The 13,246-nt window shown below is 40.5% G+C and overlaps 1 protein-coding gene across 1 annotated transcript in view; it reads right to left on the reverse strand.

Annotated features, from left to right (window-relative positions):
• The window catches only part of LOC119377025 (protein bark beetle), a 91,212-nt gene that overhangs the window by 2,736 nt on the left and 75,230 nt on the right, over positions 1 to 13,246 (reverse strand). Inside the window, exons 8-15 of the mRNA XM_037646660.2 lie at positions 12,864 to 12,905; positions 11,551 to 11,814; positions 10,991 to 11,360; positions 5,977 to 7,871; positions 5,193 to 5,883; positions 4,653 to 4,810; positions 1,977 to 2,071; positions 1,506 to 1,713 (exon numbers count right to left, since the gene is read on the reverse strand). Coding sequence (XP_037502588.1) covers positions 1,506 to 1,713; positions 1,977 to 2,071; positions 4,653 to 4,810; positions 5,193 to 5,883; positions 5,977 to 7,871; positions 10,991 to 11,360; positions 11,551 to 11,814; positions 12,864 to 12,905 — 3,723 coding nt within the window. The remainder of the gene's footprint in view (positions 1 to 1,505; positions 1,714 to 1,976; positions 2,072 to 4,652; positions 4,811 to 5,192; positions 5,884 to 5,976; positions 7,872 to 10,990; positions 11,361 to 11,550; positions 11,815 to 12,863; positions 12,906 to 13,246) is intronic.

The following is a 13,246-nucleotide window of genomic DNA, read 5'->3' on the forward strand; positions in this document are numbered from 1 at the left end:
TTAACTTTCACGTATAGTTGAGGTTTAAGATGAAACTGCACTTAAACAGAAGCCAACTAAAGCAACCACATGATCATAATGGCCAAGGTTATTTCCTCCTCCACGTTGTATATATGACTCGTAGAAATGATTAGCCAGATTTAGTGTCCCTGCTTTCCCAGTGATATGCAGGACTTGTGATTAGTTGATATCATACAGTAACTACGCTATGAAGGAATTTGTGCTTGCTTTAATTCCTGGAGCAGGAAAACTTCATTTGGCTGGAAAGCCCTGTTGTGCATGGATTTCCATTGTAGCATCATGCTACTGTCTGGTAGGTGATAATTTTCTCTTTCATTTAGGGGCTGTCACACCTTGTCAAAGTGGCCTTCCCATCACCTCCACCTAACAGTACCTTCTGCAGCTCACCCTGTAGTAGCTAGCTGCTATACTTGATCAAGATGAAAGGGAGTGGGCACTTGTGATCATTTTATGGTGTTTTGTAGTGCCCTTCAAAGCAACTGTTCTTTCTCAGATATCTCTGTGTACCGCAGAATACCAGGTGCTCTAAGGTAAATATTTTCCCCTACCTATTATTTGCATGCCCATGGCAACATTATAATGTATACTGTACATACTGTACACCAATACATGCCTAGTTGAAAATGTGGCAAGTCAAAAACTTTTGTCTGAAAACTGAAATCAGTTTTTGTTAAATCTAAAAGAACAACCTATATGAGGATTTGATTTGAGCAATGCTCGGGCAGCATTTTTATTTTGCTTTTTTAACAACCTAACCAAAACTGAAGATGCTAAGCACTTTTGTAAACTGTCTCTGTTTGAGGTAGTGCAGATGATGTCGTACGGGAAGCCAGATACACCACTTTTTCATCGTATTGCAGCAACAAGGTTATGTCAGAGAAGCAGGGTTTTTTTAAAGATGTGTGATGTCATGATTAACATGCAAGAAATAAGCACAGGTTTTATTCATCACGGTTAATTAAGCATGACTTTCCACAAGAACTTTGTCATTCAGTGCATGAGGTAGAGTTGTGCGAAATGGTTAAAATGATTAAACATGATCCTCCACAAGAACTTCATCTGTCACTCAGTGCACTTGAACATGACTAAAATTTAATTTGTGAGCCGTGTAAGTATTCCCGACAAAAATTTGAATTAATTTTGGACATAATTAAGCATGGTTAAAGTGTACTACAACCAGACTTCTATGCTTGCCTCACTTTTACTATTTTTCAGAGAAAGATTTGAGAAATCCACTGTCTCAGATGCTGCGGCTATAGGCAAGAGAGTGCCATACAGAGGCTGCTGTACCAACAATTTTACATTCACACTCGAGTGTACAACAGCAAAAGAGATGCAGTCTGGTAACACATAAATTTAGCAGAATGGTGCGTGATAGTAAATGCAGCACAAATGGGCATAGCACCAAAACACACTGATGACGGTATATAACGCAAGTCAAATACAGAAAAGTGAGATAACCCAAGCAAAGGAATAGCACTCACCTCTTTCACAAAGAAACGGAAGTCTGTCATTGCAGTCATGAGCCCACACACTTCCTCGGTATAGTACAGCACACTGGTCCAAAGGAATGTCTAGCGACTGCACCCAGATGCGTTCATAAAACCAGTCAAAACCTTCTTGCCAAATGCTGATGTATTGCATCAGCTTTGTCAATTTCTGCTTCAGGTAAGGCATTGATGAAGCATCCAGCTATAATAAGAGGGGGGGGGGAATCAGCACTGGTGAATAAATGAATGGTTGTATATCTGAACAATGCAATGAAACAGAGAAGTCCAGGGTACAAGAAGTGCTTTTTCAAGATGCAAAAGGAAAAACAAGTCTTGGAAACAATACACATACATTGTACATCTGCATCACCATATTGTTTTTCCTCCTTTCCCTAAATTTTACCAGTTAGTTCAGATACCATTTACATCTATTTTTTTTATATCCAGCAATATCACTTTCCTTACCTGACAAAATCTCTTGGCTTCATCATGAGTCATTGGTCCTGGTATATACAAGAAGCAGGTGTCTTCTATCATCTCCCAGCCACCCATGCAGTTTCCTATAAAAGACAAGAATATCATCAGACAGTGAAAGTGACACTGCTGCAATACTGTCTCAGATGAAAGTGAATGTCGTGCACCTTCCTGCCCTCCTCTGAAGCTTTATAACCTCTAAGGCATCATTAGGCTGGTTCACACTTTTTTTTCCACCTCTGTTTTTCTTATCAAAACAAAAAGTACTTGTGTTTGCCACAAACATGAAGTCAAAGCTAATGCTGACACAGCCAACACACTGCTTGTTTTTACACATACAATACTAAGCTGTGTAAAAAAAAGATAAAGTGCATGTAGGTGCTCTGTGCATGGATGAACTTGTAATGTTATGGCAAAGAATATAAATTCCACGGCCTTGTAGAAACGCACACATGGAATGCACACACAACCAGTGTAAGTGCATCCCAACGCACTTTTTTTTTGTCATTAACTTGCCACCAGCTGCAATGGCTACAGGGCTGACACTATTTTGAGTTTGTGTGTTTTTTTGTTTTTTGTGTGTGTGTGGTGACAAATTACCCTCACATCGATTCATCATTTTTTAAGTTTAAAAGCTCATTATACTGGCTTATATGCTCTAAGTATAGTAAATTTTAAGATGTAACGTATTTTGCAGGTTATCACTTGCATTCTACCAAAAGCCAAATCCTTCTACTATTCAAAGTTGCACGATGCGACACTCACTGGGAAGTCGTTTTATAACATTATGCTGGCCTTGGATTATTAATTGATAAGCAGTTTTGACCATTTTGAGTCATCAAGAAAAGCACACAGAGCATTTAGTGCTTATGATTTAGGCAAAATTGCTCAATTCAATCCACTCCTGATACACTCACAACACCAGCACACTAGCAGTGGAATCAATTGACCAATGTTTCAAGAAACTCTGCTGGAGCTACTGATGCCAGCTTGTGCGAAGAGTAAATTTTAGGTTCAAAGCGAATTCAAAGCAAATAGTGATTTGGTCAAATAATTTCTAATCAAATTCGAATCCTATATATCACATATTATAAAGAGAAATGAGCGCATATGTCATGACCCAACTAACCTGCGCAATTTTTTTAAATTGAAACAGGGCATGTGCAAATGTAATTCTTTTTGGTTCAAAGGGAAGTGGAAGCAACTTTGAATAGTAGAAGGATTTGGCTTTTGGTAGAATGCAAGTGATAACCTGCAAAATACGTTACATCTTAAAATTTACTATACTTAGAGCATATAAGCCAGTATAATGAGCTTTTAAACTTAAAAAATGATGAATCGATGTGAGGGTAATTTGTTCATTTAACTTTGAAGTGAGGCTTCGCGGCAGTGCAGATTTCCCCTGGAAAGGTGTATTCACGGTATAGCACCCCTGCGCTGCAGTGAAACCACCTTTACAGGGGGGTTACATGCGGTTTACATATGTCTATTCGTTCGAATATTCGAACTGCTCGAATATTCGCACAAGCCTACAGGTGTCAGTTGTGATATGTAGATTAAACAGAAATGCTAAGGATGGTACAAAGAAATTCTAAAAATGGTGTTCAGACATAATATTCTAACACAGGTAGACAGATACAAGCTAGGAAGATGCAATAAAGGATAAAATTCAGGGGAGCTACATAGATCATACAGCTTTTGGTTGCTTCAGCTGCCTGTATAGTTCAGTTTATGAAGTTGGGCTAGTTTGTCCATGCTCAACGTTATACAAACAGCAGGTATGACAGAAGGAGATGGAAGACATGGGCAATGCATATTTTATGCACCACTAAAGAGAAACTGAAGACAGATTTGTAAATTAGACTTCTGGAACACGGGTGAGGAGCTGGTAAGCAGTAAATATGCAAAAACAAGACTAGGTGAACCACTGCAGTTGATGTCTAGACTTGCTGTTTGCATTGCCATGGATTTTGACACCATCTGCTCAGAACTAATCAGCATGTTCTTTATGAGAAAGAACTGCATTGCTATCTAAAAAAATCAGACTCAGCACAGCGAGATTTCCATACCGCCACTGTACAGTAATGGCCTAGAGCATGCAAAAGTAGTTCGAAATCCATGGCAAACACTGATGTTTTGATGCTGCAGTTTGTGCATGAAATTAAAGAACAGAAAATTCGAGCGTCACATGTTCAGCTATTAATGCATGTTTTTTTTTTTTCGGTGACAAATAGATGTAAATGTAGTCTTGAAGAGTAGTGTCTTTAGTTTTTGCAGAAGAATTATCCCAGAACAGTGGCAGTTGAGAAGAAAATTTTCAATTTGGCATAGGTGCAAAGGTTGTTGGTGGAAGGCACTGGCTGAAAACATGTGCATTTGGCTTGTTCTAGGGTGTTGTATCTGAACTTTTTGCTAGCATTAACCCTGCAGTGGCAAAATGAAGTGGCCCTGCAGTGGCCATATGGAAAAAAAAAACAGATAGCAGTACTGTAAGATATGCAATGCTGTCATGAGCAGCTTTAGATGCTCTTTTGTGGAGGAACTAGTAACATTCAGTACTGATTGAGTGAGCTATGTAAAGAAGAATTTGTTAGAATACATGGTACATCTCTGGATAATTTCAACGTGCACTTAAGGTTTAGGGCCAGACAGAGCATGTGCACTTACCGCTGATCACAGTGTCGTTGTATTCTAAGTGTGGCTGAAATCGAACCTCCAAGAGTTCTGGCTGGTCACTTCTGTCGTAAATCCTTCCTACCACTGCAGATGTGTCTTTGAATCCCCACCAGTTGTTTTCAGCATCAACAAAACTGCTATTTTCTTGCCTGTATTAAAATAGCATAGCATCAATTATTAAAAAGTCTATCACAAAGAAAAGGTTTCTCCAAACAACACTGGTATTGCAGGGTCAATAATTAAAAGACAAATAATGACAAACAAGACACCATAATTTTAGTTTCAGTATTTGTAGATATCAAACAAAAACAATGTGTAATAACACATTAAACCACATAAGATCTCTACATGAGCTCTGCTTCTAAGTGTTCTGTTTTATTAATCATTCTTCAACTGTTCCACCATTAATAAGTTGCATGTTGGCACTTTCAACACAGGTTACCTTATTTCGGTATCATAAGATTGTAATGTAACATCTCAATGAAACTAACTTTACTCATACAAGAGTGTCATCAGAAGGAGTGTACTTACTCTGTATTGTTTGCTGTGACAATTTCGAAGTAGTTCAGTCTGTTCAAGAAGTAATTCTTGCTGAACTTTTGTCCAGAGCTCTCAGCCAGCACGGTTGCCTTGAGTTCTTTTGCAGAGGCTTCATTATCCCACAGCCAGTTATGGTACACTAACTGTCCTGAAGACTGTGTCTTCTCAAAGCCGAGGACACTCATCTGCCGGTATCCTTCACTTTCCACAATCATATTTTCACTGAAGTTGAATGTCACTTTCTCCAACACAACATTGTCCCTGAAGGCAGCACTTTCTCTAGCAAAGTAGTTGCGATACACATGCAGGTACTGGTACATCCCAGTCTCTCCACTGCGAACATAGAGGCTTTCTCTGTTCTTATTTTGGGTGAAAAGGTTGTTGTGGACATACCCTTTTAATGCTGATACTGAATTGGTAGAGCTCACAGATATTCTCAGGCCACCCTGATTATGCATGAAAAGGTTTCTTAGTATGTGCATTTCCATAGAGTTCTGAATGTCGAAAAAGACAGCAGCCTCTGAAGAGCTGAAGTTTCCAAACAAAGCATCACCGTTGTCTTCAAATCGGTTGCCATGAAGTGTCAGGATGGGTGTTATTTCACCTGCACTGCGGTATGCAACTGCTCCACGTCGGTTCTTGTAAAAGTATGATGCAGTAATGTTGTGCTTGCTGTCACGAGCTATGAGAATGAAGAAAATGTAATACATAAATTAGTCTTAAAGCACTCTTCGCACCAACCTGTCATTATACATGAGTACTTTAGTACACTTACCTGTTATTGTTTGCAGTGGAATGGTCACCACTTCAGCAATGAACCCATTGAGACCACTTGCTCCAGTTGCATGCAGTTTGACACTAAGTGTGGTTCCTTGTGATCTGTAGAAAGTCGTCTGGGCCATATTGTCCTGTGATTCCACTCCAACACTTATATGCCCAATCCTTTTCACTGTGCTGTTGAAGACATCACCATCAAAAATGCTGATGCTGTCTGGATGAGGAGTGAATTCTGTCGAGTTGAAGAGGTTGAACTGCAGTATCCTGAAGCCAACCTTCTGCGACAGCCGAGACTTGCTAGTAAAGATTTTGATGCATTCTACTGGACGATTGTCGTATTTGTAGTAGAGCAACACTTTTCCACCAACAGGGAATGCTTTATTGTTGTCGCAGATGTCAACAAGCCCAAAGATATTGTAGGGAATGTCAACAGGTCCCAGTGGAACGTAATTTAGTCTGTCTGCTGTTGATGTCTGACCATTAAGGGTGACAAAATTTACGCCAGTCCCACGATTGTGTGTTATATTTACTGCATGTATGTACTGATACCCTGGGGATGCAATGATGTCGATGCCATTTGAAGCGCATTCGGAAATATTCAAATGCTCCAAAGTTACATCCCTCAGGACAACTTGCACAGCTGGTCCCTTTTCATTGTGCAGTATTCCCGCCTTGCGGATGTGAACATGGCGGAGAGACGAAGTTGGAGGAGTGTAGTATCGACTGCTTGCATATACTCCACCACCTATGCCAACTGGGGCTTTGTAATCTGGCACAGAAAATCGAATTCCGCCCCAGAAGTCTTCTTCTGGAGTTGTCAGTTCCTCACCACAGTGGATGTACACGAACTGGCGGTCATATGGTGAGCAGGCATAACTGTGCTCACCATAACCATTCAGGCGTAATTCACAGCTCGAGAAAGAAGACTCACGGCCACTGCACTGCAGTGGATGCGGCCACGAGTTAATGATGGATAGTTCCGTTGGGCCAAGCTCGTGCCGGTACCCTCTGTCAGTCCACACATCAAGTATTCCAAAACCAAGCTCACGACAAACAACTTCTGCATTGCGCTCAGTGAATCGCTGATCACAAACGGGCACCCACTGCAGTGTCGTTGAGTTAAAAAACTCAAGAAAGCCATCTCTTCTGTTTGTACTGCATGCCTGGTCAATGCAAAGTCTGACAGATCTTCTTGGTAATGTTCGTTTGTAGCGATAACTGGGCTGCAGCTGCTTGAATGGGCCCATTCTTATTGGAGACCAAGGTCTTCCGACAGCATTAAGGTCGCCAAGGACAAGGATACCAACGCTAGGATAGAACTGAAGCTCCACGCCTTCTAGAATGGTCAATGTTGCATTAGGAAGAATAGTAAGGTCACTTTTGACAATATATGGAGAGTTTTTCTGATACAATGTTAAAGACCTGAGGAGCCGTCCACCAAGTGGCCTTGATGTATCCATTCTGTAGTTCCATTCATGCACCTCATCATAAGAAAGTAAGGGCCCATTAAACTCTGCTCGAGCCAGGTATGGTGAAAAATCTGCTGCTGCATAGCCATTCCAGTCGTCAAGGTCAAAAACTCTGGACTTGATATCAGAAGCATTCAATGAGCCCCACCAGTTTTCTGCAACATTCACTGCATTGTTTAGTGAACTTGTGAACACACCAGCAAGAAATTCAAACTCATGAACTGGATTGACCAGAAGATTTTGAGTGATGTTAATGCGCTGTACCCCTCGAATGCTGACAGCGTAGCTGCTGGGCTCGTAATGGTCTGACGTCATACCACTGCTTGCATCTGGGCGGTTGTTTTCAAGAATGTTGTAGTAGAAGTTTGCAGCAACAACACTGAAGCGTTCAGAATGGCTCTCTAGGTTGAATTCGACGACATACCTGAAAGAAATTTACATATAATGTCAATTACATGCAAACACAAAATTAATATATCAAAACAGTTCTTAAAGGGGCCCTGCAACACTTTTCGAGCATGCTCAAAAAGCGCTGTCGATCGGTAGTCGAGGCTCTCGAGAACACGCGAGCCAAATATTATAGCAATGAGCACGGCCTGGAATTTACAATAAATTCTCAAAGTCAGCTGAAAATCGCTCCCTCTTCTCTCGACAAATGATGTATTAGTCCGCAAAATATGACGCGATTGTCGGCAGTTCCACCATTGGCTGATGTTATAATCACGATAACACCCTCATTATTACTTTCGTTGTAAATTTTGAGTTCAATAAGTAGATAATATGTACGTTTATATTATGTTATCGCGTTAAAAACACCGAACAAACATTAATATTAGCACTTCCGGTCTCACCGACAGCTCGTCTGCTCGTGGTTCCGTTTTCTTCGCCATGCGCAGTGCCGAAAACGTGAATATTTCTGTGCTTTTGACCATCGCCGGTTGCCGTTGAGAGTGGCAGCCGTTCGAGTGTTGCCTCGTCAGCTGAGAACTGCATCGTCGGCACGTTCTCACGACCGACCGAGGCACGGGCGCAGCGTGTCTCCGATAACAATGCTGGCGTCCGGTAATGGCGGCGCTTCGGGGTCGTCTGCCAGTGCCGTCTTACGAGGCGGTGTATCGGAGTATGGGCCGAAACCGATCTCAGCTGTCATTCGTTCCAAACGAGCGCGCACGTTTGCTTCCATGGTTGGCAGAGTGATGAAAACACTACGGCGTTCGAGGTGCACACCCAACATTACCAAACCGACGCGCAGTTTTCAAGCACGCGCGATACACAGCGCGATCGACTCCGCTCGACGAGAACGACGCAAGCCGACCGGAAGTGGCGGCACAGACCACGTGGTTGCGCCGAGACGCCAGAGAGAAAAAAATGAAAAAAAAAATGCCGCCGGCGCTGACGTCGCCTCCTCGCACCTCCGCCCTCCCTCCCTCCCCTCACGCCGCGCGCAGCTTTCCGCGCGCTCGCTGCGTTGAGTTGAGAGAGAAAGCTGCGGAACGTGATCTCTATAATTTGGTAACACCACTTAGACTTGACGGATTCGAAAAATTTTTGCGGCATATGACTCGTGAAGAGTCATACGTCAATAATGAGACTATTCCAATATAATTAAGAAAGGTGTTGCAGGGCCCCTTTAAGTTAAAACCATGACTAACAGCAACTATAAGCTACTATGTCTACAAATTATGTTTTCTTAAAAATAAATAGTACATGAAGAATTATACCAAACTTCATGTTTTTTTTTGTTTTTGTTTTTTAAATTGGCTACATGCTAGGGTGTTGACCTAGATTATATGTAAATCTTGAACATGCACAAAAGCACAAATGCTTTGCAGCAAGAGTGCCTCAGCACTGAACTTCTGAACAAAATGTCACAAACTGGGCAGGATGCCTGTAGCAGGATACCCTGCTGACTGTTAACTAGGGGCATGCAAGTATTTTAAAATTTTGAACATAAAATCGAATAGGAAAGCTATTTGATTCAGTACTTGAATCAAATAGCTGCTATTCATCAATATAAAAATGTTTTCTAATAGTTTTCAAGTATATTTCAAAATGTCAACTGAGTTGAAATAAACACACTCTAGGTGCAAAAGTATGATAAATTTCATCCCCAGAGCCACATTACAGGCACAAAACCTATAAGAGCTTATGCAGTGCAACAGGCTTCTTTTACTTGGAGAGCCTGACTTTACTAGTTATACAATGGCTGTTGACACTCTCTTCATGCTCCATGAACAGTTCTGTGGATAGAAAATGTCTGCTTATTTGTTCCTGATGCTTGATTTTCATTTTTAATGCTCATATTATGAATACCAGAATGTAAACATTCTTTAAATTGATTTAAGAACGGCCTTTCAGTATTCAAGAACTGTTAAAAAATTAACTTACATCCGTTAAATTCGATTCACTTCCACCACTACTCAACTGGTATTTGATTTGGTCTCAAAAATCACTATTCACACACTCCAACATAAACCATCACTCGATAAAGAGACATATCAGTCCCATGTTACAGTGACGCATCATGATGCAGCATAAGTCAAATACAGCCAAGCCTCAATACAGCAAACACAGATATAAAGAATCATTGGATGTAAGAAAGCTACATATTGTGTAAGATGTGTCTTCATAATAAAAAAAGTTTAACTGTAGAACAACTTGTGTCTAAATTTCTGATCTGGCTTTGGTTCTACACTTTCTGGAAGCTTGTTCCTAACCTGCACGTTCTATAATTGAGTTGGCCCTAATGTACATGTTCATTTTCCAGCAGCTGTCCCCCATCACTTCTACATCTTTCTTTTTAGCAGCCTCAGAAATAGATATAGTATCCTCCAAGTAAGTTGTGCTCAATCATGTGTGTGATGTTTGTGCTCAATCTCATCAGTATAGATTTGGAACTGATTACCTTCACTTTGCATCATAAAGTTCATTAAGAAAAGCACACCCATCGAAGTATTCAAAGGCATTGGTTTTCTAGCAATGTAAGCTGCCATGCTTATTATACAATACTCAACAAAAGCACACAAAGCCTACATGTAGTGTGTGTAATATTTGTGAACAAATAAAAATCTAGTAAACAGATGCTCAAACAAGAAATTTTCTGTTTGTTCAAAAGTATGGGTATCAACGTGCCCTGTAAGGAACTTTGCTAACCTTGTGTAATATACCCGTGTATCCATGCTGCTCCTGACCATTTAGGCACCCTTGAGGGAGCATAGATGGACAATGACACACATATGTCTCTTGGTGATTGTGACTCGCATGAAGAGGGCTCTGGGACAAGTAAGTCCTGTCTTTTTTTTTTCTTCCGTAAGAATGCTTTACAGCTTTACAATTTCCTCTTTTTGCTAACAACACACCATAAAGATAGTCCCAGTAAACCTTGAAATGGTAGAAGCTGTCCTTTTGTCATTTCCGTAAAACGTTAAGCCATAGTAAGCACTGTTTATCATTCAAAACCGCATTTACTTTGAGTGCATCAAGGTTTAGCACATACAGTAGTAGTACCAGGGTGGCTAAAGAAACAAACTGCCTTTTACTTACTTTCCCATGTTGTTGAGAAATAGGTTCTCTCTGATGAGCATTTCTTTCTCCATGCCAGCAATGGTAAAGACTCCTTCCGCAGGACTGCATTCATTGTTTTCAACTGTGTTCCAAGTAGCATTGAAGCGAGCAAAGTGCCCATCTATACGGAGCTTAAAGTTCCTGTTGTTCTTGAGTGTTGAATTAGTAAGTACCACGCTGTGAGTATAGTTCTCATTGTAGTCCCAGACATATGGCAGTCGCAAGTCAATGCCACCGTGGTTGTTATTAAATTCTGTCTTGTTGATGATCCAATGAAAAAGGTTGTTTGAGCTTCTGAGATCTCTACTGTAGTGGCTTATTCCACCTCGGTTGTTGGAGATTCGATTTCCTGCACACCAAAAAGTTTTTATCATCTTGACAGCTTGTATACAATCTCAACACTTTTTTTTTCCTTCTTACTGTAGAACTAATGTGTAAAGCTATGCAGGCAGTTTTCTAGGTTACTTAAGCCATCACTTAGCAACAGCCTGTGAGAAGTACATTTGACAAATTTTTGTGATATTGACAGAACTTCTTACCTGTTAGATTGTAGACTATCTCTGCCAATGAAGAAGTGAGAGGATCCCATAATGGTGACGAAACGAAGATAGCATATCGTTGAGAATCTGTTATGGTATTCCTCATCAGATGAATGGTTTCATTGCTGTAGCGATGGTAGTAGAATGCTTCGTCTGGGCCAATGTCTCTATTGTAATGGTTGCTTCCAAAACCGTAGCCACAACTTGTAATGGTGTTCCTTTCAATATTCAGGCTGAGCTTGTACTCCAGCCATTGGGCTTGACCTGTTAGATCAGTAGGTGTAAACACACAATTAGTGAATGGAGCAATGACAAACTCTCACTCTGTCATCAAAAGCGTCTTCCAATCCTGATCGCATTCCTTTTCATTTGAGAAGCCGAGCACAACAGCCCATTTCTTCAAGCTCATGTTCTCTCATACAGTTTTCTTATTCCAGACAGAACAAGCTGTAATTGTATCATCATGACATGGCTTGTACAATGCAGCAATATTTTTTGGCAATTTATTTCTACACAACTCACTCATTCATGCAAAAGTAAGAAATAAAATAGTAATACTGTTAGTTAGTTCTCATTTGATCTAATGCAGATGAGTAAAAATTAAATGGTCACAGTAGAGTGTTGGCTAGGCATAGTTGATTAGGTTCCATACTGAGACAAAAAACATTGCTGAATGAGTACATCACACACAGGTAATGCACAAGTGTGGTACACAGTATGGTACATGGTCACAGTTGACAGTACATACTCGTAAAAGTAGGGTAGCCAAGCATTTTCAGGAGCTAAAAAAGTGATTTTACTTTCTATTAGTGATTTACATTGGTTCAATATTACAATGAAATATAGGTATTATAAGCATGAGAGTAACAGCCAACACATTTATTTATTGCTAGCACAAACAGCTTGTGGAAGGTCCATGAGACTGTGATCTGATAGCATAACTATGCTCATGGTCAAGTGGTGGAAAGTGCTATTAACTACTGCATAAGGCACACCTGCCCTGCCCTCTGACAGGTAGCCCCTTTTGCTAAAGGACATTTAAGGAATGTAATCTCATAGCAAAAAAAAAAAATAAATAAGGAAGCAATGAGAAGTGATCAAAATACACATCTGTTAGGCATGCGTAGCTTTTTTTTGTTTCCTAGTTTGTTTGTTTTTTCTCCCTTTAAAGTTGTATTAAAGCTTGGTGTTATGAGACCATCACCACCATCATTATAACCATACATGCTTAGTAAAATGCATTATTAATAAAGGAAGATATTTCTGAGCGGGGCAGTAGGAAAATCACACACAAAAGTACAAATATTACCAACCTTCCTTGCAGTAAAAGCCTATGCATGTCCTTCGACGAGCACCTAGAAAACATGGCAGGTGAGAGAGGACGTTATTTACTGACAAGATAGTCACATACAGTACTGCTGTGAAGACAACAAAGGAAAGAAAATCTGCAATCAGTCTGCAGCTTGCTTACTGCAGCGCATGTAAGCATTGGCAGCACTCTCCATTAGTGAGCAGGACATGCAATACCTGCCTAATCATGAGCCCTTCCATTCCAGTGGAGGGTCTTTACTAAGTCTGCCTTGCTCCTAACGCACACTTTTTCATTTATTACTATTTTTACTTTTCACAGTTGCCTTATAAAGTTGCAAACATTGCAGACAGTTAATATGAAGAACAAGCATGCCATAGTGCCCAT

This window comes from Rhipicephalus sanguineus, chromosome 1 (genome assembly GCF_013339695.2).
Source record: "Rhipicephalus sanguineus isolate Rsan-2018 chromosome 1, BIME_Rsan_1.4, whole genome shotgun sequence".
Lineage (NCBI taxonomy): Eukaryota > Metazoa > Arthropoda > Arachnida > Ixodida > Ixodidae > Rhipicephalus > Rhipicephalus sanguineus.